The sequence below is a fragment of the Saccopteryx leptura genome, chromosome 6 (assembly GCF_036850995.1).
Source record: "Saccopteryx leptura isolate mSacLep1 chromosome 6, mSacLep1_pri_phased_curated, whole genome shotgun sequence".
Taxonomy (NCBI): domain Eukaryota; kingdom Metazoa; phylum Chordata; class Mammalia; order Chiroptera; family Emballonuridae; genus Saccopteryx; species Saccopteryx leptura.
Window position 1 is genome coordinate 172,984,180 of NC_089508.1, and position 25,262 is coordinate 173,009,441.

Consider the following 25,262-nt stretch of genomic DNA (forward strand, 5'->3'; position numbering starts at 1 on the left):
TTTCCACTGCGCCACCACAGGTCAGCACATTGTTTTTTAATGAAAGATAATGCATTCCAGATAAAGTTGAAGCTCCTCTTTAATCATCAACTCTATCCGTGTGGTAATTCTCACCTGTACTCTGTTTGGAGAGCCCCTGTTCTAGACAGATTGAAGGGACAAAAGGAATGACTAAAAGCTGTTGTCTGGGCATTCAGACTATTTTGCCTAAAGAGGACAATTCTCAAGCACTGAAGGAAGGGAGAGTGAAAGAATTCTATAGTGTTCCTGCTGGTCCTAGGGTTTCCACCACTCTGGGTTTTTTATTTTTTAAAAATTTATTCATTTTAGAGAGAAGAGAGAGAGAAAGAGGTGGAGGAGAGGAGCGGGAAGCATCAACTCGTAGTTGCTTCTCCCATGTACCTTGACTGGGCAAGCCCAGGGTTTCGAACTGGCAACCTCAGCATTGTAGGTTGACGCTTTATCCACGGCACCACCACAGGTTAGGCAACTCACCACTCTTTTTTTAAAATTATTTTTATTTATTTATTTCTTTTAGAGATGAGAGAGAGAGAGAGAGAGAGAGAGAGAGAGAGAGAGAGAGAGAAGAGGGGGAGGAGCAGGAAGCATCAACTCTCATATGTGCCTTGACCAGGCAAGCCCAGAGTTTTGAACCAGCGACCTCAGCGTTCCAGGTTGATGCTTGATCCACTGCGCCACCACCAGTCAGACTCACCACTCTGTTTTAACACCAGCCTTCTGCAACCTTCTGTATTGTGCATTGATTTGTTTGGGGGGGGGATTATAGATGTCGTGGATTCACTTCTTACTGGGTTTGAACTCGTTGCTAAGTGTGGTGTTTCTCTTATAGGACCTGCAGGGTAGTTACTCTGCTAGATAAAAAAATTTCACAGATCAAACTAATTGAGGGAAATGCTTGACTTAAAGCAAATGCAACAGATTTCTTTATTGTAAGATTTCTCAGAAGTTGGCCCTGGCCGGTTTGCTCAGTGGTAGAGCATCAGCCCAGCGTGTGGAAGTCCCTGGTTCGATTCCTGGCCAGGGCACACAGGTGAAGCACCCATCTGCTTCTCCACCCTTCCCCCTCTCCTTCCTCTCTGTCTCTGTCTTCCCCTCCTGCAGCCAAGGCTTCATTGGAGCAAAGTTGGCCCGGGGCACTGAGGACAGCTCCAGGGCTTCTGCCTCAGGCGGTAGAATGGCTCTGCCCACAACAGAGCAGCGCGCCAGATGGGCAGAGCATCGCCCCTCGGTGGACATGCCAGGTAGATCCCAGTCGGGCGCATGCAGGAGTCTGTCTCTCTGCCTCCCTGCTTCTAACTTCGGTAAAAAAAAAAAAAAAAGATTTCTCAGAAGTCAATTCAATATGCTGATGAGTGGAGAGTATCTCCAAGAGGGGGCTACAATATGCAGTACTTCCCCGATCTATTTTGGCCACAGAACCCTCATTTTGTGTGTAATGCGTGTCTTCTACAGACCGTAGGTTAGGAACAGCTGTCTTAGTCAAATCTCCTCTTCTCTCCTTTTTCCCTAGTCAGAGAAACTCAAGTTCAGAGAGAAGTGAGATTGGCCCAGCATCGGCCTGAGCAGAGCAGAGATCATTCTGGAACCCAAAGTCCTGACTTCTAGTGACGAGTTGTTCAGCCAGTTCCAGAAGAACCGAAAGAGACCCTTTAATTCCCATCAAACCTGAGAAACCCAGAAACTGGGCAATGAAATGAAGAAATGGTTGCACAGAAAAGTTTTAAATTTTGTTAGGTAGTCGTTATAAATCCGGGTTCCACGAATATTATAATACCGCAAGTAGAATTTAGGGAATGTCTGTGTTTTCCCAGGAAGGAGAGTGAACGTCGTTCTCCCTGTTGGATTCCCTAAAGGGTTTCAAGTCCTGGAAGATGAATGATCGCCCTGCAAATCCAACTTAACCGTATTCTTCTTTAAGAAACAAGCTTCACTCCTCAGCACCTGCTGCTGTGCTTTCCCAGAGGTGCCAGGTAAATGAGCTCATGCTGTACTGTCTTTGGGGCGCGGCTTCTGAATGCTCATCACTCTGGAGGGGTCATCCGCAGGGGTGAAGCAACGCAAACGACCCTCCCCACCCTCAGCCTCACCCCCACCCCACAAATCCCTCCCCCAGCACACGCCTTGTTCTGTTTGCCAACAGAAAATCAATAGCTTCATAAACGTTCCAAGGTATTTTATAGAATTGTCCTATAATTTAATTGAAGTCTCTCCCTCGAGCCCAGTAGGAAATGACATTTGGTTTCATAATCTTAATGTCTTGTAAATCCCACAGTGGAGGGAGAACTTCCGGCCAGACCCTGGTGTTGACTCTGCTTTTTGGTGATGGTCATAGACAGCTCCCAATTTGGCCCCATCTGACCGGGGTGGTGGTGGTGGTTTAGAAACCGCTTTCTCCCTTTGATTTCATATGAAGTGTGTGTGTAAGTGTGTGCATGCATGTGCGTGTGTGAGACGAAGCCCTGGGTAAGTCCTGTCGGAGTAAACAGGCTATGAATGGTTGGGCAGAAAAAGCTTTCAGTCCCCACACCCCAGCTGCACTGCTGATGTTCTTGCCAGTGACATGTCAAGCCTGTTTATGTGTCTGGGAGGAAGAAAAGAAAGTGGCATTTCTTAAAACGGTCTGTTAGGCAGCAGGCGCTGTTCTAGACCCTGTCACATACATTTAATCGTCAGGAAACCCCTGCAGGTTAGACGTTCAGGCTCCCATGGTGAGTAAGGAAGCAGAGGTTGAGACGGGCAGGGAAACTTTTCCAAGGCCTGGGAAGCTTGGGTCTGACCCCACGGTGAGCACCTGAATGTGAGGTCCTGCGGGGCGGAGGCCAGCTCAGCGCGGAGGAAGCTCGCCTCTGGTCCCACAGCCAGGTAAATTCTGCCTGCTCAGCTGAGCAGTATTTCCTGCAGGAGCCTGGATGCCCTCAGGCTTCCCTGATCTCTTCCTTTTCTGATTTCCTAGCAAAATGGAATCACCAGGAACATTTAATTTTGCACTTCCTCACTGTGTGTGTCTCATCTCCTCAACTTGATTGGCAACAATTTGAGAGGATGAACTTGAGTTTATATTTCTCCTGCAACATCCCACCTACTCATTCACTCGGTGCGCCCAGGATCCACCTCGTACCCCAGTGGGGGCACGGGGTGGGGAGAGCTCTCCTCGTTTCACAGCTGGAGAGAATGAGATTCAGAGAGGAAAGGCATTTTCTAAGGTCACATAGCAAGTTGGCAAAGGACTGGGGATTAAAACCTTGAGTCGCTTCTCTGGGCCTCACTGTGAAAAGAAGGAGTTAGGCTAGATGGTCTCTAGGAACCCTTCCAAATCTAATAGCTAATTGTTATTACAGTTTTGCTTTTCCAAGAACATGTCACTGAGTATCTATTAAGTGCCAGGCACTGTCCTAGGCACCGGAGAATATACTGAGAACAAGAAAGACATATTTATATAGTCACAGAGCCTACGGTGTAATGTCTACATCACCCTGAGGAAGGGCTCTGGTAGGGATTGATACAGGGTGATAGGGAGTTAAGACAGCCTCCCCAACTAGATTTGGGGGTGGTGTTGGGGGTGGTGGTCAGGGAAGGTTCCAGGAAGACATGGTATTTAAGGTGACACCAACTACAGTTGAGCCAAAGAGGAAAAGCATTTTGGGCTGTTGGAGCTGCATATAAGAAAGACACAAAGCAAGAGTGCAGGACTTTGGAGAAGGGCAGGTACAGGAGCCAGGGAGGAGAAGTAGGCGGGGCCTCACAAGCTGTCCTGAGCAGTCTGGACTTTGTCCTGGGAGCATGGCAGAGCCTTCGAAGAACTTTAGGGAAGGACATTATTTACATTTGTATTTTATTACCAATATTTTATTTTACTTTTATTTTTTAATAGGAAAAGTGCTGTATGTATTGATTGTATACATCTATTAATCTGGTATATAGTGGATACTTTAGCATACCACACATCATTTAATACTCACAAGACCACTAAAAACTAGCTTATTCTTCCCATTTTACTGATGAAGGCATTCAGGCTCAGGATGACGGAGTAATTTTTGTAAATTCACGAAGGAAGTGGCGGCTCCTAGTTGCGGTACTTGGTGCTAGACCAGGCTGCCACTTCCAGCGCGTGTCATGAAGATGAATTTCATGCTAAGCATATGTACACGAAACCTAGCACTCTCTCATGGGCACACATGGTCTCTATTTTGTTATTACTGATATTTAAAAAATATTTTATTCTTATTACAGAAGTCATGCATGTGGCCTGTCAAAACACCAACATACATCGCCTAAAAGAAGAAAGAAACCCAAAGCGTCTCTTTGTGAAATGAGTCAGGAAAGGTGAGCGCAGAGGCCTGGAGAAGGCATCTCCCTGACCTCGCGGCATGACCCCTCCTCCCGCCGCCCACCTGCCCCTCAGCAGCTGCTGCCGCCCACACACGTTGCTGCCATTGACTCCTCTCCTCGCTGGTAACCAGCAGCCGGAATGCAGCTCGGAAGGATCAATATAATTGGTGTAATAGCCTGAAAGCTAAGGGCCGTTTTGCTTACTTAGCCCTGTACTCACATGGGTTGATGTTTGACATAGTGGGGGGTGGTCTTTGTTCAGGTTCACAGCCCAGGGAGTAACCTTTGAATTCTCCACCCGAGAATCTCAGGCTCCCCCGAACCACCCCCTCGGTAATTGGTTTCTGAGTCTTAAACTCTCAAAGGTGGCCCATCTAAGTCTGAGGTGGGAGGGATTTCCAGAGTTTTGGCTCAGAAGTCGTGAGTATTAGCTCACCTGTCTTGCCTCTGAGATTCCCTCATGGTCTGATTTCTGGAAACTGGGCAGTTGCTATGCTTGTGAGACCAAGGTGGAGCACGACCTCATTCATTCTGTCATTCAGCAAATACTCACTGAGGGCTTTCTGCGTGCCTCCCCCCAGCCCCCAAACTTGTCTAATTTCAGCTGGGTTTGTGCCTCCCTATGGAGTCTTAACTTCAGATTAGCAAACTCCTCGAAACCCGGCACCGTCGTGAAGTAGCAGGAGGCGCTTTAGAAGGAAAGCGCTAAGAGCCTGGTGTGGGTGCTGGTGGGAAGAGGACGGGGCAGGCCAGATGTGTGCCCACTGCAGCCAGGAGCAAGAGATGCCACCCAAGAGGTGGACGAAGAATGAGATTCTTACACCTTCCTAAGTCTCAGCGCTCCAGCCCTCAAACGGAGGTCTCTTCTCTAAACTCAACTCAGCTCTATGAACGCTGGGCCCAGAGGGAGCACAGCAAGGCTGGAGGCACATGGTCTTGCTTTCCACCCTCACAGAGCTCCAAGGATCCAGCAGGCAAGGCAGGATATGGACACAAACACCTGCCACCCAAAACTGAAACTGGTAAGCGTCCTAAGAGGGTCTAACGAGTGGCTGGTAGGTATTGCTCTCAAGTCATCAAAATTACTTCCAGCCAGGGTGGGTGAGTCCAGAAAAGCTTTTGGAGAGAATGTGGTGATTATAACACTGCAGATTATATGAACAGACTGAGACTTTACCCTGTGCAAGGAATGATGCTAAGAGCTTTATGTGTGTTATTTCATCTTTACAATAATCTTGTGACGTAGGATCAATGATCATTTCCATTTTACAGTTAGGTGCATCAAGTTACACAGAGGTTATGAAACTATTTCTGACATCACACAGCTATAAGTGATAAAGCTGGGATTTGAACCCAAGAAGTTAATGCCAGAGCCCAAGCACTTAACCGCTAGACTGCACTACCCAGAATCTCCCAGAATTGCACTGAGAGTTTTATGACACTTCATTGCCATCGGACACCACCTATGGCTGCTGCTGGGTATTTGTGTATTTGCAGAGACCCCACAATGAGCAGGATGTATTGTAAAGAACAAAGGACAAAAACCCTCTGCCCAGGCCTAGCAGTCCACTGTTGCTCCTACTCAGCCCAGCTTTGGCCCTCAGATCTGACCCACTGTCTGCTCTCCACTCAAGGCCAGAGCTGGCAGACTCCCCGGTCCTGACTCATTGTCTCCTTGGCTGCAGATGCCTGCTCTGCACCGGGAACCTCTCCTCAGTCATCACCCTGCCTGGTGCATCTCACTGGCTCTCCCACCATCAGAGCTACATTTGTTGTGAAGAACTGGAGATGGTTTGGACCACGGGAGCTGAGCATCCTTGTTTGTTTCCAGGGGGTCACTAAAGCCCAGTGTGAGTTTAATAATTACATAAACATGCTAATGGCAGCTACTTTTATTGGGTGTCTAACACTTGCTGGAGCTTTATATGCCTTGTACCTCTAAACCTGTCATCAACCCAGCACACTGGGTGTTACTGAACTCATTGTACAGGGCAGGAAACTGAAATTCAGAGAGGTTAGACAGAGGCAAGTTTCCCTCCTCAGAGTTCCATAACTGGTTGGTGCTACAGCAGGGATATGAATCCAGGACGGGCTGGTGCCCAAGTACACATTCTTGTGATAATTGCATAGGACCCCTCTATCCTTCCTCCCCTTCCAAACCAAGTTCCTAGTGAGGGGGCTAAGGAAATGGAGCAGCGATAGTGTCTGGGCATCTCACTGAGCCCCTGGGAGAGGTTCGCTCATACATATATATTTTTTTTTAACAGAGACAGAGAGAGAGTCAGAGAGAGGGATTGATAGGGACAGACAGACAGGAACGGAGAGAGATGAGAAGCATCAATCATTAGTTTTTCGTTGCGACACCTTAGTTGTTCATTGATTGCTTTCTCATATGTGCCTTGACCTTGGGGCTACAGCAGACCGAGTAACCCCTTGCTCAAGCCAGGGACCTTGGGTCCAAGCTGGTGAGCTTTGCTCAAACCAGATGAGCCCATGCTCAAGCTGGCAACCTCAGGGTCTCGAACTTGGGTCCTCTGCATCCCAGTCTGATGCTCTATCCACTGCACCACCGCCTGGTCAGGCCATACATATTCTTATAGTCAGTATCCGGAGGAGGACTTCGGGCTGGCACATTAAATGGGGCAGTGGATTCATAACTGGTTGCCCAAGGTAGCAAACTGCAGGGTGGGTGTTCACCCGGAAAGTGGAGAGAGGATGGTGTTGGCAGTGCAGGGCAGGGGAGTGAGACACGAACAAACTTGGAAATGTGGACAGTGAGGCTGCTGCCTGAGAGCTACACGAACAGCAGAGGTGACCGTGCCACAGGAGTTGGCGAGGCCCGGATCCATCACAGTTGGCACATTGAGACACCCAAGTGCCATCTCAATGATTTAGGACTGGCGTGTGCTGGCAATTTAATAAGTAGAACCTTAATTCATTTTATTATGTCTTGTTTAGAGAGCTATTTTATAAACAGGTGGGAGACATTCATTTAGTAGTGTAAGAAAGGACAGTCTGAGGAGCAGGAATTTGGCCGTTGGTCACCTAGCATTATCTAGGGTTTAGGGTCCCTCTGTCTGGGGGACAGCAGCGTTTTTGTCACTGGGAAGAAGGTGTCTGTGTGGTGAGGCAAGGATGGTTTCTTAGGCCTCCCTCTAACAAGGCCTGGATGAAGTTTCCTTCCAGACTGCCCTTCTCTCCAGTTCCAGGTCGATCAAAGCTACTTTGATCGGCTTCCCTGCTAGTCAGAGAGTGGCAAGGGAGCACTTTCACGGGGAAAGGAGCATCCCTCTTACTGGAATGGAAAGATCTGTCATAAAGTAACTTGGCAGTCTCATTTGCCCCCTTCGGTCTTTTGAGGGTCTGAGTGTCATGAGTCAGCCTTCCTGAGTCTGAGCTGATGGAGAGCCAAGTCGGGGCTGTCATCAAGCCACGACGATGACGCCTCCCCTGGTGGCACATTGGGAGAGAGACGTCGACCACTGTGACTGAGACTGCCTGCATTCCGTTTTCTGCCTGGAACAGACTGCAACGGCACCCGCTCGCTCCTCGGCCTGCTCCTCGTTTTCAGTTTACCAAGCCTTTGTGGAGTGGTGAGCCGTGCCTATCTGGATGACATTTAACGGACTCTCCTTTGGGTTGCCCAACCCACGAGTATAAGGGGAGAGCTAGCATTAGCTGGTGTAGAAAGACCGACAGCATAATGGAAAAAGCCACAAGGATCCCATTTCAGATAGCAACCACCCCACAAAGGATCTGAGAAGAAACAGGGCGAGGAAGATGCAAGTTCTATATATTAAAAACAAAACAGTCCTGAAGCTTTACTGAGAAGTACAAAGGAGTACCTAGATAAATAGAGAGACATACCATGTTTACAAAATATAGTAAAGGCGTCACTTCTTCCCAAATTAGTCTATGAATTCAATCTATAAAGTGGGAGGCAATTTTTATAGGCTTTAGCAAGCTCATTCTCAAGTTCACGCAGAAGCAAAAATGGGCTAAAAAGGTCAAGAAAACCTTGTAAATGAAGAAAAACAGAGGACTCTCTGTACCAGACATAGGAATATGATGTTCAGCCATTGTGATTAAAATAGCATGGTACTGGTGGAGAAACAGACAAATAGAGCAATGGGACAGTAAACAGACTAGTCCCAGGCTGGCTGTAGATGGGGGCTACATAATGTGAAAAAGATAGCATTTCAAGTAGGTGGAGAAATAATGGCTACTTAAGAATGATGTTGGAAAAGAAATGACACTATCGTGGGTTGGCATGGATAAAGAGAAATGGGCACCGTTATAAAGACAGCCAATTATTGAAGCTTCTTTGGAAGTGAGTTGGGCAATAATATCTGGCAAAATAATAAAACAAAGTGCATTGTTTTGGGATAAAGTAATTGTACTTCTGGAATATATTCTTGAGGAAATGGGCAGAGTTATACACAAGAGCATTCATTTGCAATAGTGAAAAGCCACATAAGCCTTTATAAAGGTCTATCAGGAGAAAGGGTGGTTCAATGCCATGAGGTGGTGTCCAGACCGTAGAATTTTACAGCTAGGCCATAATGTCTGGTAACACAGATTAAAATAATTTTATTATATATTGAATATAATAATTATCGACAATGTTTCCAAATTTGGTGGTGTGTGGCGAGTTAGGAGTGAGGTCGACCTATCGGGAGTAGTGTGGACAGATTCCAAGACATGGTGGAAGTGAGAAGAGCAACCTGTACTGAGCAATCCTATTTCTACCAAGAGGTGTATCCCCACAAATGTGTGTGCCCTCAAAGAGCGGACCTGGTCGGGTGTACACTAGGTTGTTTGTCTGCATTTCTACTTCTCTTGTTTTTTAAAAAAATTTTATTGATTGATTTTAGAGAGAAAGGAAGGGAGAGAGAGAGGGAGAGGCAGAAACATCGATCCGTTCCTGTCTGTGCTCTGACCAGGGATCTGACCTACAACCTTTGTGTGTCAGGATGTCGCTCTAACCAACCGAGCTATCCAGCCAGGGCTCTTGTTTTTTCTTTTTATTGGATGTATTACAAAGCTTGTTTTCATCTATGATGTATATACTGAAGAAAAAGTGCCAGAGTTTGGCTGTTCAGAAGCATCCTGTGGATAAGCTGTCACTAATCCGCAGTGCGCCTGTCTCTGGGCCAGGCTAGCCTGACCCTCGGTGACAGAGGCTGGAGCTTATGGGCCTGATAATGGAAACACTGGGGTTCACGCCCAGAGGATGCCAGTGCACGCACTCACACGCTCTCTCTCTCTCACTTGTTTATGTATAGTTCCCCGTGAGTTGCAGCTCTATCTGTGCTCTCATGAGTGCACACTCCATGTACACCTACACACATGTATAGACACACTCACACTCACATATTCATATGTAAACACCCTTTCACTGGTTCACATGTATTGGTACATATACCAACATGCACATGCATACGTGCACATATAAATATGCTGACTCATGCTGATGCATGCCTAACTATGTGTTTGTGTAGTCCCAAATATTCACACAAAATTACTGAAGTGAAAATAGTACCCTTTATATACACTCGCTTTTAAATTCTTGCATATTTTTACATATATATATATATATACACACACATACACAAGTATGGGCACACACACACACTTATACATATTCATATATACACTCATAACCAGAAACACACAAACTTATACTTATGTATAAGTATACACAGTCATACACATTTCCCTTTGAGGTTACATGTGCAAATATATTCAAACTAGCACACACATTTGCACAAACAATCCCACAATATACACAAGTGCATACATACTACGCAGACTCATAGAAACCGCAGTGCACACTTATGCACACTCATGAGCACGTGTGTCCAGACAAGCTGAGCAAGACTCGAGCTCCACATCTGGCTCTTGCAGACTGCCAGAGGGGTGCTCTAGACCCTGCCTCTCCCTCGTTCATTCCTGTTCCAACCTCTCCCTCTGTCTTGGTCCCTAGACTGAAAGAGAGTCCCGGGAAGGTTGGAGGAAGGTCGGGCAGCCTCAGCCCTCCCTGGTCTGGAATGGAAAGAACCCCCATTGCTTTGCTGGCTGCCTGTCTCTGTGCTCAGGTCTGGCAAACAAGGCCAGGTCCTGGGAAGCAGACAGCCAACCTTGGGGACTCCCGCTGTTTATAGAGCTGCTATGCCCTCCTGCAGCTCCTGAAGAGCACAGACAGCCAGCACAGTCTCTGACACGGGGACCACGTCCACACTCCCATGGGCCCGGGGTGCACACCCAGCTCTTTGCGTGGTTGGAGAGGCAGAGCCCTGGCCTGGAAGTCTGGGGCCTAAATATCTGTTCAGTGAAGTTTCCTTACAGCGCTAACTCTCTATGACCAAACCTTTCTGACCCTGAGTTTCCTTATCTGTAAAGTGGGGACAACATTTCCTGCCTCTGGGGGTTGCTGTGAGGTCTGAATGAGATGGTGTATGCAGGAGGACTCTGCATGCTGCCCAGCACACAGCAGGGCCTAATGTGTGCTTGTTGCCATTGTATGCTGAGTAACAGGAAAAGAGGCTTGCGTGGGAAAGTGGTCCAAAGGTTTTGGCTGGTGGGCTCTAGGGCAGTAAGAGCTGGAGGGGAACCCTTGGCGGCTGCTGCAGAGAGCACCCCTTCCTTGTCTGTGACCTTGCCCAAGTGATGTCACCACTCTAGTCATCAGTTTGCCTTTCTATAAAACAAAGAACTGACTTAGACTATTCCTTGTTTTTTTGCTAGCTTTGAGATTTCCAGGGTTATTTCCTCCCCTTAAATCACCTACGAAGCAAATTCAACACATACAGATAATTAAGAACCCAGTGGTGGTGGGGGGGGATCACAGTACTGTGTGGTCCAGCCAGCTGGAGAACAGCAACTCCTACTGGTGAACTCTGAGGAGTAAGGAGGAGCCTGTGTCAGTTGTGGGCCACTCCCCGGAAAGCACAGCATTGCCAATCCTTCATTTCCTGTCTCAAGACAATTGATCTCTGCCCCCAGGGGCGGGGCCTTCTCCTCTGAGCTGTGCTTATTGGTTATCCCATTAGCACTATTTGCTATGCTCCCCGCCCAGGTGTGCTGAGCCTGGCGTGATATGAAATTGGACTTCCACATTTTTTTTCTTTTTTTTAGAGAGAAAGAGAAGAGAGAGAGAGGGGGAGAGACAGAGAGGGAGAAAGTTGAGAAGCATCAACTCATAGTTGCATCACTTTAGTTGTTTATTGATTGCTTCTCATAAGTGCCTTGAGGCGAGTGCGAGGGTGGGGCTGGCAGGTCTTGAGCAGAGTAGCAACCTTGGGCTCAAGCCAGCGACCTTGGGATCATGTTGATGATCCTGTGCTCAAGCTGGCGACTCTGCGCTCAAGCTGGTGAGCCCGCGCTCATGCCAGATGAACCCGCATTCAAGCCAGAGACCTCAGGGTTTTGATCCTGACTTCCATTTGAAGATAAGGGGCCTGATTTTTAGGGAGTTTGAGCAATTGCCCTTTGGATGTGGGTCAGGTCTACTTGGTTATATCAAGACACAGATGACAGTATGGTGACTATCAGAGGGAAAGGGGGTTGGGGGGGGCAGAAGAAGGTACAGGGGGATAGATGGTGATGGAAGGAGACTTGACTTAGGGTGGTGAACACAACAGAATACACAGATGAGGTATTGTAGAATCGTACACCAGAAACCTATATCATTTTATTAACCAACGTCACCCCGATAAATTCAATAAAAAAAAGACCTCTTTGAAACACGAGAAATTTTAGGTTATTTGCCCCATGACCTACAGAACCAGTGATTTTTGTCAGTCTATGACTGAAAGGTTTGATGTAGTCTAATGTTTAGGGACAAATGACAGTTTGAATTGACAGACACTATATCTGATTTGGTTTATTTAAAAATGTTACTGAGTACCTGTTATTAAATCACCATGCTAGCCACCGAGGTTACCACAGGGAATGAGAAGGACGGATAAACAGACTGTGATGGAGGTCAGTGTAAGCCATTATGGGGATTGTACACCGTGTCATGAAAATGGGAGGAGGGGCGCATCCTCGTGTCGGGCCCAGCCCATGTAGGAACTCATACACACGTGTGCACGCGTGTTAGAGTGTGAAGGCTTCCTGGAGGTGATTCTGTGCAGACACTAAAGGAGGGGACGTGACGGCAAGGGAAAGGAGGCTGGCGTGGGGGCTCTGGGCAGAGTCTTCAACCGCATCAGCAGAGCTGGGAGCTGGCGAGAACGTCACCTGTGTGAGCTCGAAACAGTTCCCTTTGTCCCGAACAGGGCTTGGGAGAGAAGAGGGGCGCAGTGCACAGTAATGAGGGGCCTTCTCAGCTCTGGGGGAATCTGGGTGCAGTGCTGAAGGGGAGGGGGCTCGCTGGGGGAGGCAGCAGAGCAAGGGCGTGGCGTGGTGAATTTTTATTTATTTATTTTTAACAGAGACAGAGAGAGAGTCAGAGAGAGGGACAGATAGGGACAGACAGACAGGAAGGGAGAAAGATGAGAAGCATCAATCATCAGTTTTTCATTGCGACTCCTTAGTAGTTTATTGATTGCTTTCTCATATGTGCCTTGACCATGGGCCCTCAGCAGATGGAGTAACCCCTTGCGTGAGCCAACGACCTTGGGTCCAAGCTGGTGAGCTTTTGCTCAAACCAGTTGAGCCCGGGCTCAAGCTGGTGACCTCGGGGTCTCGAACCTGGGTCCTTCTGCATCCCAGTCTAATGCTCTATCCACTGCACCATCACCTGGTCAGGCTGAATTTGTATTTTTGAAAGACCACTGTGTGAGAAAGAATGGGTGGGAGGGAGGGTGAGATGAAGGCTGAGAACCCTTTGCAGTTGTGTGAATAAGCCACGTTGGAAGCCTGACCTAGACTAGGGGCAGGCGGGTGTCCAGAAACGGATGGTTAGGGGACTTGAAGGAGGTAACAGAGGACTGGCTGACTGGCTGCTTCTCACCATTCTCCTAAAGAGAGGACTTTAAGTGGCCTTGATGATTTTCTCATAGGCTAGGTCACTCCATTTGAAACAAGTACAATCGACTATTTTTGTTTTCAAGAACTGAGAAAGAAATCGAAAAGTATCATTGTATTTATTTATAATTACTAATGTAATAGTTACTCCTTGTAGAAATTTGAAATATATAGAAGAAAAGAAAAAGAAACAGAAGAAAATAAAAATTATCACTCAGTCTATGATACAGGGATAATTGTTATTAATGTTTTAGTATTTTTTCTTCTAGCCTTTTTTTTTTGCTAGTGTAATTGATTTATTTTAAGCTTTTTACTATAGGAATTTTAAAAAATTGATTTGAGATAGAAAGGGAGAGAGGGGGAGAGAGAGAGAGAGAAAGAAAGAGAGAGAGAGAGAGAGATATTTATTATTCCACTTAGTTGTGCATTCCTCTGTTGCTTCTTTTATGTTCCCTAACTGGAGATTGAACCCACAACCTTGGTGTATCAGGACGACGCTCTGACCAACTGAACTACCCAGCCAGGGTGTGGGACTTTTAAAATACACACAAAAGTAGAGAGTAGAGTAAAAGCAACCTAATCTACTCATTTCAGCTTCTATAACCAGTCTTCACCTATTCTGCAGTTGAATTGGAAACTTATAAGCAGGTCTTTACATTTTCTTTTAATCTAAAACTTTAGCCTATTGATATGATTTTGTTTCTGTAATCCTGGGTGTTTGGCATGTTCAGGCCCTGCTCGCTCTTTGGCCATTTTCAGATGTATGTCCTTACCTGAAACATTGAGTAGAACAGTGAAGGTGTTCCATTGATATACCACTGGAGACCTAAAAACACACCAGAACCTCCACCTCCTTGGGAAAGACCAGTGCAGAGGGTACATATGTCAGGGAGAGAGAAATCCACTGCAGGAAATAGCAGGGTGTGTTTAGATTCACTCACCATAGTTGTCTCAGCAATGGAACCAAAGCTGTTGATGAAAATGTTGCAGCTCACATTCACCGGGGGACCTGCCAATCAAGAGAGATTCCTGCTTAGCTCCATATTCATGAAGAAACCCATGGGATAGAACCAGTTCCTGGAACCCTGACTTCAGGGATGGACACCCCTTGGTGAGGAGGCCCTTGCTTGCTCTCCACCTTACCTCTGAGCATCTGGGACTGCCAGTCACATCGCTATGACAGATTCCCTGGTCCCCAAGTGAGTACCAGGTACAGAGCACCAGAGTCTGAGCCGACATGTACTTTCATTAACACAGGATGATTCATCATTCCGCCATATGGTTAAAATCCCTTCTCCAAACCCCATCGGCCGCCTTCTAATTTGTGGCTGAAATGTATTTAGGGCTACAGCATTTGGAGGCCATCTTGGGAATCACAAGGAACAGCAAGCTCCTTGCCTTGAACTTATGAACCAAGAATGATTGCCTGAAAGGGCGTTGATGGGAACCTCCAGCTGAGGAATCCAGAGGGAACCTCAAAGGAAGTCCTTAAGCCTTTGTTAAATACTTTCCAGGCAGTCTTTTTGAATGCTACTGCAAAGGACATGAAAAAAGAGGAGGAATATTTGTTCTTTGGAATCACATTGCTAGAGGGGCCTCTATCCAATGGAAGCTCAATATCTTCATTTTATACTATTATAGCAGCTGGCATTTGCTGAGCATTACAGGGTTTGCTGCTGGGCTGAGAGTTTTAGCAACAGGGCCCTGTTCTACCCTCTTTCAACAGCTCTGTGAGAAGACGTGATTATTACCCCACTTTACAGATGAGGAAACAGAGGCTCAGAGAGGTTATTTGTCCTCAGCCACACAGCTAGTAAATAGACAAGCCAGAGTTTGAATTCAGATTTACCTAAATCCTAAGCTGGTGATGTTAATGGCCATACTTGTGAAAAAGAGATTCAGAGACAGGGAGTGGCATGCTCAAGGTCACACAGGGGCAGAATCCAGGGCTGCCACATGAACTGGCGAGAGGGCCAGCCTAAAATACCCAGAGAGGAGTGCGAGACCCCGGGTGAGAGTGAGACAGGCAGTAGGAACCCAGGTACAAGAGAAGTTCTGGAGAGTGAGGTATTAGGGGAGACCTCATGAAGGTGATGACCATGAGCTGACTTGGAAGGTGGGTAAGACCTGGATAATAGGTCAGAATTCTGCACATGAAGATTGCAATGTGCAATTTATGAACATTTCAGCTCCACTTTCTTGTTGATCCTCATGAGGTCGTGAGGTAGGCAAGGCAAAATGGCTGTCCCTGGTGTCCAGGTGGAGCACAGTCTTAGCCGCTCACCTGGGTTTTTTAGCTGGCACATGGTAGAGCCAGGACTCAGAAAACCCAAGTTTTCTGATTGTGGGAAGAAGGAAGCAGATATCCTTGTGTCCTGTTACCAAATCCTCTGTGTCCCTCTTGACAAAGTATCCCAAGCATTTCGTTCAGTCTCAGTTAAGATTTCCTTCATTTCGGAAATCTTGGTGTACAAAAATGGGACTCAGCCTTACGGGCATCCAGGTTTTCCTTCGAGGGAAGTGTCGGGATCCCTGGGTTTTAGATACAGCTCCAGCGCTCATTGGCTGTTTCACCTCAGGCACGCCCCTTCCTTGTTCTGGACCTAGTGCTCATTGGCTGTTTCACCTCAGGCACACCCCTTCCTTATTCTGGACCTAGTGCTCATTGGCTGTTTCACCTCAGGCACACCCCTTCCTTGTTCTGGACCTAGTGCTCATTGGCTGTTTCACCTCAGGCACACCCCTTCATTCGGGGTCGCAATTTCCCCATCAGTCTGGGAGAAGAGCTCTGGACCTGGCAGTCACTCTGAGCTCCAGTGGTTTGGAATTCCCTTATGGAAGCTATTCATTTAAATTGCAAGGTTATAGGATTTTAGGGCTGGGAGGGTTCTTAGAGGTCATCCAAAGTGAATGTGCAGATAGAGCTGTCTGCAGTAGAATCCCCTCAGAGTGACTAGTTAAACCACAGAATCCTCGGCCCCACCCCCAGACTCAGTGAACCCAAATCTCTGGAGATTAGCCTAGAATCTATATATATATATATATATATATATATATATTTTTTTTTTTTTTTTTTTTTTTCATTTTTTCTGAAGCTGGAAACAGGGAGAGACAGTCAGACAGACTCCCGCATGCGCCCGACCGGGATCCACCCGGCACGCCCACCATGGGGCGACGCTCTGCCCACCAGGGGGCGATGCTCTGCCCATCCTGGGCGTCGCCATGTTGCGACCAGAGCCACTCTAGCGCCTGGGGAGGCCACAGAGCCATCCCCAGCGCCCGGGCCATCTTTGCTCCAATGGAGCCTTGGCTGCGGGAGGGGAAGAGAGAGACAGAGAGGAAAGCGCGGCGGAGGGGTGGAGAAGCAAATGGGCGCTTCTTCTGTGTGCCCTGGCCGGAATCGAACCCGGGTCCTCCGCACGCTAGGCCGACGCTCTACCGCTGAGCCAACCGGCCAGGGCTAGAATCTATATTTTAATGAGCTACCTGGGTAAGTCCCGTGCACAGCCAGGTTTAGGAACCACTGCAGACACCAGCTACCCATTCACAGCTCAGTGCTTGACCACTTCCAGTAGTGGGCAGTTCACTTCATTATGAGCAGTCCTGTCCATAGTTGAGAGGTCTGTCTGCTGAAAATATTTTCTTATGCTGAATGGAGATCTGCCTCCTTGTCACTTCCACCTAAACAAGGCTCATTAGGTGTTTATTTTCCTCATTTATCCTCAGACCCAGGTTCTTCTCTTCATTTAGCCTCATACCATTAAAATGCCCCAAAGGGTTACTGTCTGAGCCTTGAATATCACGCAGAGTTCCCACCAGCCCCTGCAAGTGTCTGGGCTGTGACTCCCCTATAAATTAGGTCCTGATTTATGTGTGTGAGAGGGTGCTAGTCAAGAGGACTCCATGGGGAGGTGAGATCCATTGACATAAATCTGAAATTAAATTATCCTTGAGAAAATGACAATCCGGATGCCTTTTGGTAGCAGGCTAATGTATATATCTCATTAAATATTAAAGCTTAATTTTGCTTTTGTGTATGTGTTTGCATTCGGCTGTGCCCCTGATGCTGGGAACATTATCCTACAGAGAGTCTCAGAGACGATGCAGAATATCAGAGCTGGAAGGGTCTCGTCCTGCTGGACCATTTTACAGACGCAGAAACAGAGGCCCAGCTCCATCAAGTGACTTGCTTTGTGTCACACGTTTCAGGTAAGTAGCGGGAGTTCGCCATCCAATTGTGGCGCTCTTTTACTGCCCCATTAAGATGCGCATCGCCACTGCGTTCTGCATACAGAGACTGCTGTTTCCGGCCACCCCTATTTTCAGGGGAGCCAGGAGCAGGCAACATTTCTGGTGCTTGAAGAAAACCACTAAGTGGTTCATCACTCTGGAGTTTTCAAACAATGCAGGCCTCTTCCTATTGTGTTGGGGTCACAGGGGCCTTATCAGGAGCTCTGTGGTTTGTGTGGAGCTTTGGGGAGTCTTGTTTGTGTCTGGGTGGAAGTGGGAAGGGACCATGGGGCTCAGGGGAAGGAGGTCTCCTCCTCATGCTGGTATTTCAGCCCTTTAACACCAGGGGAGAGTAGAGAATCCTTGCTTCCCAGCTACAGGGCGGGGCTCCAGGGAGCTGAACTTTGCTCAGAGCCTGACTTGGAGGGGACTGAAGGGGCTAGAGACAGTGCAGGGTTGGGAGATGACTAAGATGATCTAATTCTGTAGATATTGGGGCCCAAGTAAAAGTTTGTTTTGTAGTATGGTTTTCAGAGTAGGGAGAGGAAAGGCCCTGATTCAACAGTTTTATAGTCTGGGTTAAATTTTATTTATTTTATTTTATTTTTTTTTATTTTTCTGAAGCTGGAAACGGGGAGAGACAGACTCCCGCATGCGCCCGACCAGGATCCACCTGGCACGCCCACCAGGGGGCGATGCTCTGCCCCTCCGGGGCGTCGCTCTGTTGCGACCAGAGCCACTCTAGTGCCTGGGGCAGAGGCCAAGGAGCCATCCCCAGCGCCCGGGCCAACTTTGCTCCAATGGAGCCTTGGCTGCGGGAGGGGAAGAGAGAGACAGAGAGGAAGGAGAGGGGGAGGGGTGGAGAAGCAAATGGGCGCTTCTTCTGTGTGCCCTGGCCGGGAATCGAACCTGGGACTCCTGCACGCCAGGCCGACGCTCTACCACTGAGCAAACTGGCCAGGGCCAAGCATTTGTTTTTAAATTTAAATTAACAATGATTAAATAAGATATAAAATTCTGATCCTCAGTCACAGTAGCCAGATTTCTTTTTTTGTTTGTTTGTTTTGTTTTGTTTTTCTGAAGTTGGAAACAGGGAAGCAGTCAGACAGACTCCCGCATGCGCCCGACCGGGATCCACCAGCACGCCCACCAGGGGCGATGCTCTGCCCATCTGGGGCGTTGCTCTGTTGCAACCAGAGTCATTCTAGCGCCTGAGGCAGAGGCCACAGAGCCATCCTCAGCGCCTGGGTCAACTTTGCTCCAATGGAGCCTTGGCTGCGGGAGGGGAAGAGAGAGACAGAGAGGAAGAAGAGGGGGAGGGGTGGAGAAGCAAATGGGTGCTTCTCCTGTGTGCCCTGGCCGGGAATCGATCCCGGAACTTCTGCACGCCAGGCCGACGCTCTACCACTGAGCCAACCGGCCAGGGCCAAATTTTATTTCTTAAAGATGTTGACTGGTAAGTAATTTAGTCAACAAATAAAAGGATAAACAAGTAAACCAATAAATAAATGACTAGCATTAAAGAGTTGAATCTAAATAGCTAGCTAGCTTGGGTTAAAAGCAACCTGGATGGCATGAGTTGGGAGTCACTTAACTGCTCTAAGCCTTAGCGTATTTGTTGGTTCATTTGCTCATTCATTCATTTATGAAAGGCTTATTGAGGGCATTTTATGTGTCATGTACAATGTTATGCACAAAGGACAGCTATCACATGCACATTCAACAAATGAGTCCCTCTCTCAGGAGAGCAAGATCATGGGCCTCAGGATGAGTTCTGACAGAGCCCACCAGGGGGCGCAATGGGCTAGAATTCCTAAAAATGGGAAGCAACCTGGTGGTCAGTTCTCAATGTGTTCGATTTGGCCAAGGATGTTCTAAAGGATGTGATTTAGCTGCCAACTTGGACGATTTCACAAAACCCCAGACTCAAGTCTTGTCTTGGAAGGCCTGCTGCCCAGGGCCTGTGATCCCACCGGACAGCTACCGCCTGAGCTAAGTGGCTGCCCTTCCACCAGCCCTGTGTTTTCTAGATTTCTTTTCTCCTCTTCATCCTGCCTCACTTGTGTGCCGAATCTGCCTGGTCCACCTGTGTTTTTGCGACTGTGACCCTGTTGAAGGGCTTGGGCCCAGTTTGCTAGGAAAGTAGCCTTGGTCCTGACTTACCTGCCCAAGGTTATGCTAACAGTGCTTGAAGGTGTGGCCTCACGAGCAAGGTGCTTGGGAAGGGAAAAAGGCTCACAGCAAACAGGGTGGGAGGTGGGCTCAATCAAACCTCAGTGCATCTCCCAGACCATTTTCTGTTTGCAAAGCACTCCGAGAAGGGGAGTAACATGAGCAAATATTAGAAAGCCGTCACCAGCTGTCACATTCCTTGTTGGGTTTTGGACTTGAGCCAAAAGGAACAGTGAGGAAGGGCATCGGGAATCAGAACTGATTAGGAGGCTGACAGCGGGTCACTGAAGAAAGATTTTTGCAGGGGTGCTGGGAGGAAGGTTGGGGTGCGCAGGCTCCCAGGGAGGTCCTAATGACTGCACCTGGAGAATTCTGCTCAGCAGTTTGAGATGGTTACCGCCTCCTAAGGCATCAGCACACAAAGAGAACTGGCCCCCTCTTGGTACAGATGTTGAGATCTCAGAGGACTGTAAGAGCTAAAAGAAACTGCTGGGCTCACTTTGGGGAGGGTTCGTTAATTGGCTACCCACAAGGCGTATTTGGCTCACAAACATGTTCTGTTTGAATATACATATTTTAGGAATCAGAAAAGTTTGCATCAATCTTGATTTCTTTCCTGGAATATGGGAGGATCTGGTAACAGGGGACCCACATTCCTATAAGGAGAGGCTGTCCCTTTTAGTTGACCTGCACCCCTATTTCTCAATAGTCTCTACCACTCCCTATTGCCTTACTCCTGGCTCCCCTCACTCACTGGAGTTACCTGATTCCTGTAGGCATTTAAAATTGTGACTCTGATTTAGATTGGAAAGTTTTCAGAATTATATGTTAATCCCTGGAAATCTTTCAAGAGATGCATTTTATTTGGAAGCCTCTTACATAAAACCCATAAAAGTGGAGCTTTTTGGGGGGAAGCCGACATGTGTTAGCTTATTGAGCTCTCTGCTTCTCCCTTTCCGGGCACACGGTGGAAGCCCTAGAGCTCCCATGAATTTTAATTAATTAATTAATTAATTAATTTGTATTTTTCTGAAGCTGGAAACGGGGAGAGACAGTCAGACAGACTCCCGCATGCGCCTGACCGGGATCCACCCGGCACGCCCACCAGGGGCGACGCTCTGCCCACGAGGAGGTGATGCTCTACCCCTCTGGGGGGTTGCTCTGTTGCGACCAGAGCCACTCTAGCACCTGGGGCAGAGGCCAAGGAGCCATCCCCAGCGCCCGGGCCATCTTTGCTCCAATGGAGCCTCAGCTGCGGGAGGAGAAGAGAGAGACAGAGAGGAAGGAGAGGAGGAGGGGTGGAGAAGCAGATGGGCGCTTCTCCTGTGTGCCCTGGCCGGGTATCGAACCCGGGACTTCTGCACGCCAGGCCGATGCTCTACCACTGAGCCAACCAGCCAGGGCCTGAAGCTCCCATGAATTTTAAAGACCACAGATATGGCCAATGCCATCACTGCACAGATGAGGAAACTGAGGCCCAGAGAAAGGAAGAGGGTTAGCAAAGTTCAGAGCGTAAGTCTGTGCCTGAACCAAAACTTGAACCCATTCCTTTACATTCCATGTTCCATCTGTCCCTCATACCAGAGACAGCAAATAGGTTTTAGTTTACATATTGACTCCTGGCAACCAGAGGCACTGTCAGGTTAGATGCTGAGGCTTTGATTGGTTAGGCTTGCTCGGGGAGTAAACTGAGTTGATTAACAATGTCTGCCTTGGGCAGAGGCAAGAATCATGGGATTCGTGCCATGAATTTACCATCGGCAGCCAATACCTCCTGCTTGCTTCTTAATCTAGGAAAGCAAGTCCCTGGGGGTCTGGAAGGAAAGTTTTCCCTACCTTTAAAATTGGGCCTGATCCTGGCGTCATATCCAGAGGTTCTCCCCATTAGCTTATCCAGGAAGTCCGAGGGGGACATAGGCTTGGGCGCGGAGCGGGCGGCTTCAGCCTCCTTAGAAGCAGCAAGGCTAAGGAGGGAGGGAGGAAAGCAGAGGGTTAATGGTGGCCCCTTCTTGTGCTCTGGTCCATCCCAGTCTTGCCCAGCCCTTGTACAACCACTCGAGTGTTCTTAGCCTAAGAAATAGGGAATATGGGTCCTTAATGAGGTAAGGCCTAGGCTAAATTGTTTATCCAGCCCAAACATCAGCCACCGTGGGCTCCTGGCAGGCGGCCGAGTGTCTGATTGCTGCCGAGAAGTTGCTGACTCTTCCCAGGCTGCAGCTCTGGGGATGAGCAGCCGCACTTGGCCGCTGGTCTCCCTGGGAGAGGAGATGGAGGCGTTCACCCCCCGCTAGGCCCAGCCCTGTGCTTGGGGCGCCTGCACGCTCATAGGTCCATGGAGCAGCACAGCCAGAAAAGGGCTCAGAGATCAAGTAGTCCGGCTTTCCTCAAATTTCTCTTCAGAATCAGTCACTCATGAGAAGAAAGAAAAGTTGCCCGAGTCAAATGTATTCAGAAACACAAACTTAATCAGGGCTTCACCCGAGGGCTTCTCAGATACTTGCACAAGCTTGGATGCTATACTTCTGGTCTTACTATCTCATGAAACGCACCCTTTAATGCTCAGTTGGGAGAATTGAGGCACAGCTGGCGGAAGGGACCAACCTTCTCACCCCCACTCGACAAAGTGGTTTCCGGTTCTTATTCATACCACAGCGTGAAGTACTGATGCCAAAGCCCCCCCTCCCCCACCCCGTCACTCTCAATCAAAGACGCACAGATTCCTAGAAGAGTTGAAATTGGAACCTGAAGGGTTAAAGAGCAATCATTTGGGTTGCTTTGTGTGACCCAGCTTTTCTGGTCCTGAAATAATACCCAGGAGCCAGCGGGGAGCTAGTGCACCTTGTCGTGTGTGCAGAGGGGCTGGTACATTGCAGGAAGTGCTGGTACGCAGAGAGACATGCGCCCGTGTGCTGCCAAGTAGGGCACCGTGTTCCCGGAGGACTTGCTCTGCACCTCCCTTGTTCGTCCCCTGGCTCCTTCTCTGATCTCATCAGTTGTAACTGTGTAAGCAATTGCCTCTAATGGATGATGCTCAACTCTCTGTCTCCACTCTGGCTTCTCTCCCGAGCCCCCTTTCCTTGTTGGCAAACACTTGCAGGGTGTGTCCATCTGGATGTCCTGCCTGTGTGTGCTTCTGGTCCCTCTCCCAAGCTGAATGCTATAGCTCCCTTCCCAAGCTTGCCTCTGCAGAGCACAGCTTCCCAGACTCACTGATACCTTCCCGTTCTCTAGGGCTGGAGGCCATCATGTCTCCTTGCCCCCTCTCCTCTCCCACCCCTCACTCACAGGGCCTGGCCATGTTGCCTCCTAATATGGTTACTTGTGTTTGTGTTTTAAGACCAGGAGCCAAGGTGCTTTTGTTTATTGTCTGTTTGTTCTTTTAATCTCCTACTGTGTCTACCAGGGTGTTTCAAACATAATTGGTGCTCAGTAATAGCACAGTGAATGAATGAATGAATCATATGCTACTTTAATTAATTAAATACCCTGGTGACTAGGGTATTCGTAAATATGCATATGTGGATCAACAATTTAAAAATAATTAGACTGTAATACCCACTAATAAAAAATACTGAAAGCAACCTGGTATTCCTTGGAAGACTCAGAAAGTATTCCAAGATTATTTAGAAACACTCATGCTTAATAATCTGAAGGTACCTTAGTCATAGACTGAAGAGCTAGTTTTGATTGACAGGATGAGGGACACATGCATTTGACTGTTTTTATGTATGTGACTGTGGATGTTGGTGAGTTTGAAGTGGGTAGGTGTCTAGGTATGATGTGTATATGTGTTATGTGTACAGGTGAGTGGGTGTTTGGATGTGCAGGGATTAGAGTGTACAGGAAAGTGTGAATGGATAGTGGATGCTGTTACATAGGTTTGTATATGCAGTGTGACTATCTGAGTTTATGGGCAGGTGTGCTGTTAATTGTGACATTTAGTATGGGCATTTTCGTGTGTATGTGTGGGGTGCATGTATACATGGTTTATAGGGTGTGAATGTGTAAGGTGCCTGTGTGGATGTATGTACTGTATGTGGTGTGTATATTGCATGTGTGTGTTTCTGAAATGTGTTGTGAGATGTAAATAGAATAGTGCAAAGGAGGAAAAAACTGGATGCTTTGGAACCAATGCAGTCTCATACTAGCTGTATGGCCTTGGGGAAGTTCCTTAACCTCTCTGAACTTTAGTTGCTTCATATATCAAGTTAGTTTTACACAAGGAATAACTGACATAGCACAGGTTAAAAACCCCCCAACTATCTGGGGCGGTTCTTGGAACAGAGCCAACATTCAATATATTGTCTTGCTCTTGCCTTGGGGTGTGTGTGTGTGTGTGTGTGTGTGTGTGTGTGTGTGTGTTTGAGGTAGTTCAAAACCAGTCTGAGGACTTACTGTGCTTTCAAATGCACCATGGGCCCCGCATGGCTGGGAAGTCCAGCCAATGCCTTCCATGGCTCAGAGGTAGGAAGTAGCACAATCCCAGCCTTTTCTCCATTCAGCACCAGACTCCTGGCTGCTCTGTGGCTCTGGTGTGAGCAGAGGGGACCACAGGCATGTGGCCAGTGATTTACGACTTTTCTGCTGTTGTAATTCACTCTAGAACCTCTCCAGGAGTGGCAGTTACGAAGCGTTCATAACTCCTGTTCTCTGCCCAGCCCCTCCTCTCAGGTAATAAGATTTGGGAACCTAGTACTCCCTCCCAGCAGTTACTGTGCACAAGCAATCTCTTGGCCCTTAGGCCTCTTTCATAAGCCTGAATCCTATTAAGTGGTACAGTGAGAGAATGAATTCGCTTCAAATTATCCCTTACCATTTGCTATTAGCAAAATGTGCCATTTAATACCTGAATCCTCCCCACAGCTGAAGAGTCCCCTGGTTATCTGAGGTCACATGTCTGCAGCAAGGCACTTGCAGTCTGGTCACCTGACCATTGATTCACTAACAACCCTGGCAGGGTGAGCTGACCCGGGGGGATGGAGACTCTGAGAGGTTAAGTAACTGGCCGCAGGCCGCCCAGCACTTTAATGAGAGAAGCAATTAGAACACAAATTTTCAGGTGTTTACTCACCCAATGCTACCACAGACGGGAACACTTTTTTATGAATGGTGAAGAGCTGCTCTTACTACCATTTGTTTTTGAAGCTTGTTATTTTCTGTTACACCCAAGAAAATCAACACGTGCCTGAATTTTAGCAATCCCCAATTATACACAGCTCTGCACTTATCATGCCTAAAAATGGAGAAGAAATAGTTGTGAATTACCAAATCATCCCCTGCTTTGTTGCATGACTGACAGTGGAATTCTTTGAAACTTTGAGAGTCTCTAAGTCCAGAGAGAATCTCCCGTGTAATCATGTGCCAGTGGTTTCTAAGCTGCCTTGTGTCTTTTAAACTTGCCCTGTTTAACAAGGGAGCTTGATGCTACGGTACTCGCAAATGAAAAACCAGCATTCCTTGTCATAGTAGAAACAACCATGATGTGAATACAGTGAGAATAAAGAAAAAAGGGGAGCTTAAAATTCTATGTAAATACA

The 25,262-nt window shown here is 47.8% G+C and overlaps 1 protein-coding gene across 2 annotated transcripts in view; it reads right to left on the reverse strand.

Annotated features, from left to right (window-relative positions):
* Positions 1–25,262, reverse strand: part of GLRA1 (glycine receptor alpha 1) — a 76,013-nt gene that overhangs the window by 19,206 nt on the left and 31,545 nt on the right. For both annotated transcript variants that reach the window (XM_066341738.1, XM_066341737.1), the window contains exons 2-3: positions 21,562–21,689; positions 14,265–14,332 (exon numbers count right to left, since the gene is read on the reverse strand). In XM_066341738.1, the coding sequence (XP_066197835.1) occupies positions 14,265–14,332; positions 21,562–21,689 (196 nt within the window). The remainder of the gene's footprint in view (positions 1–14,264; positions 14,333–21,561; positions 21,690–25,262) is intronic.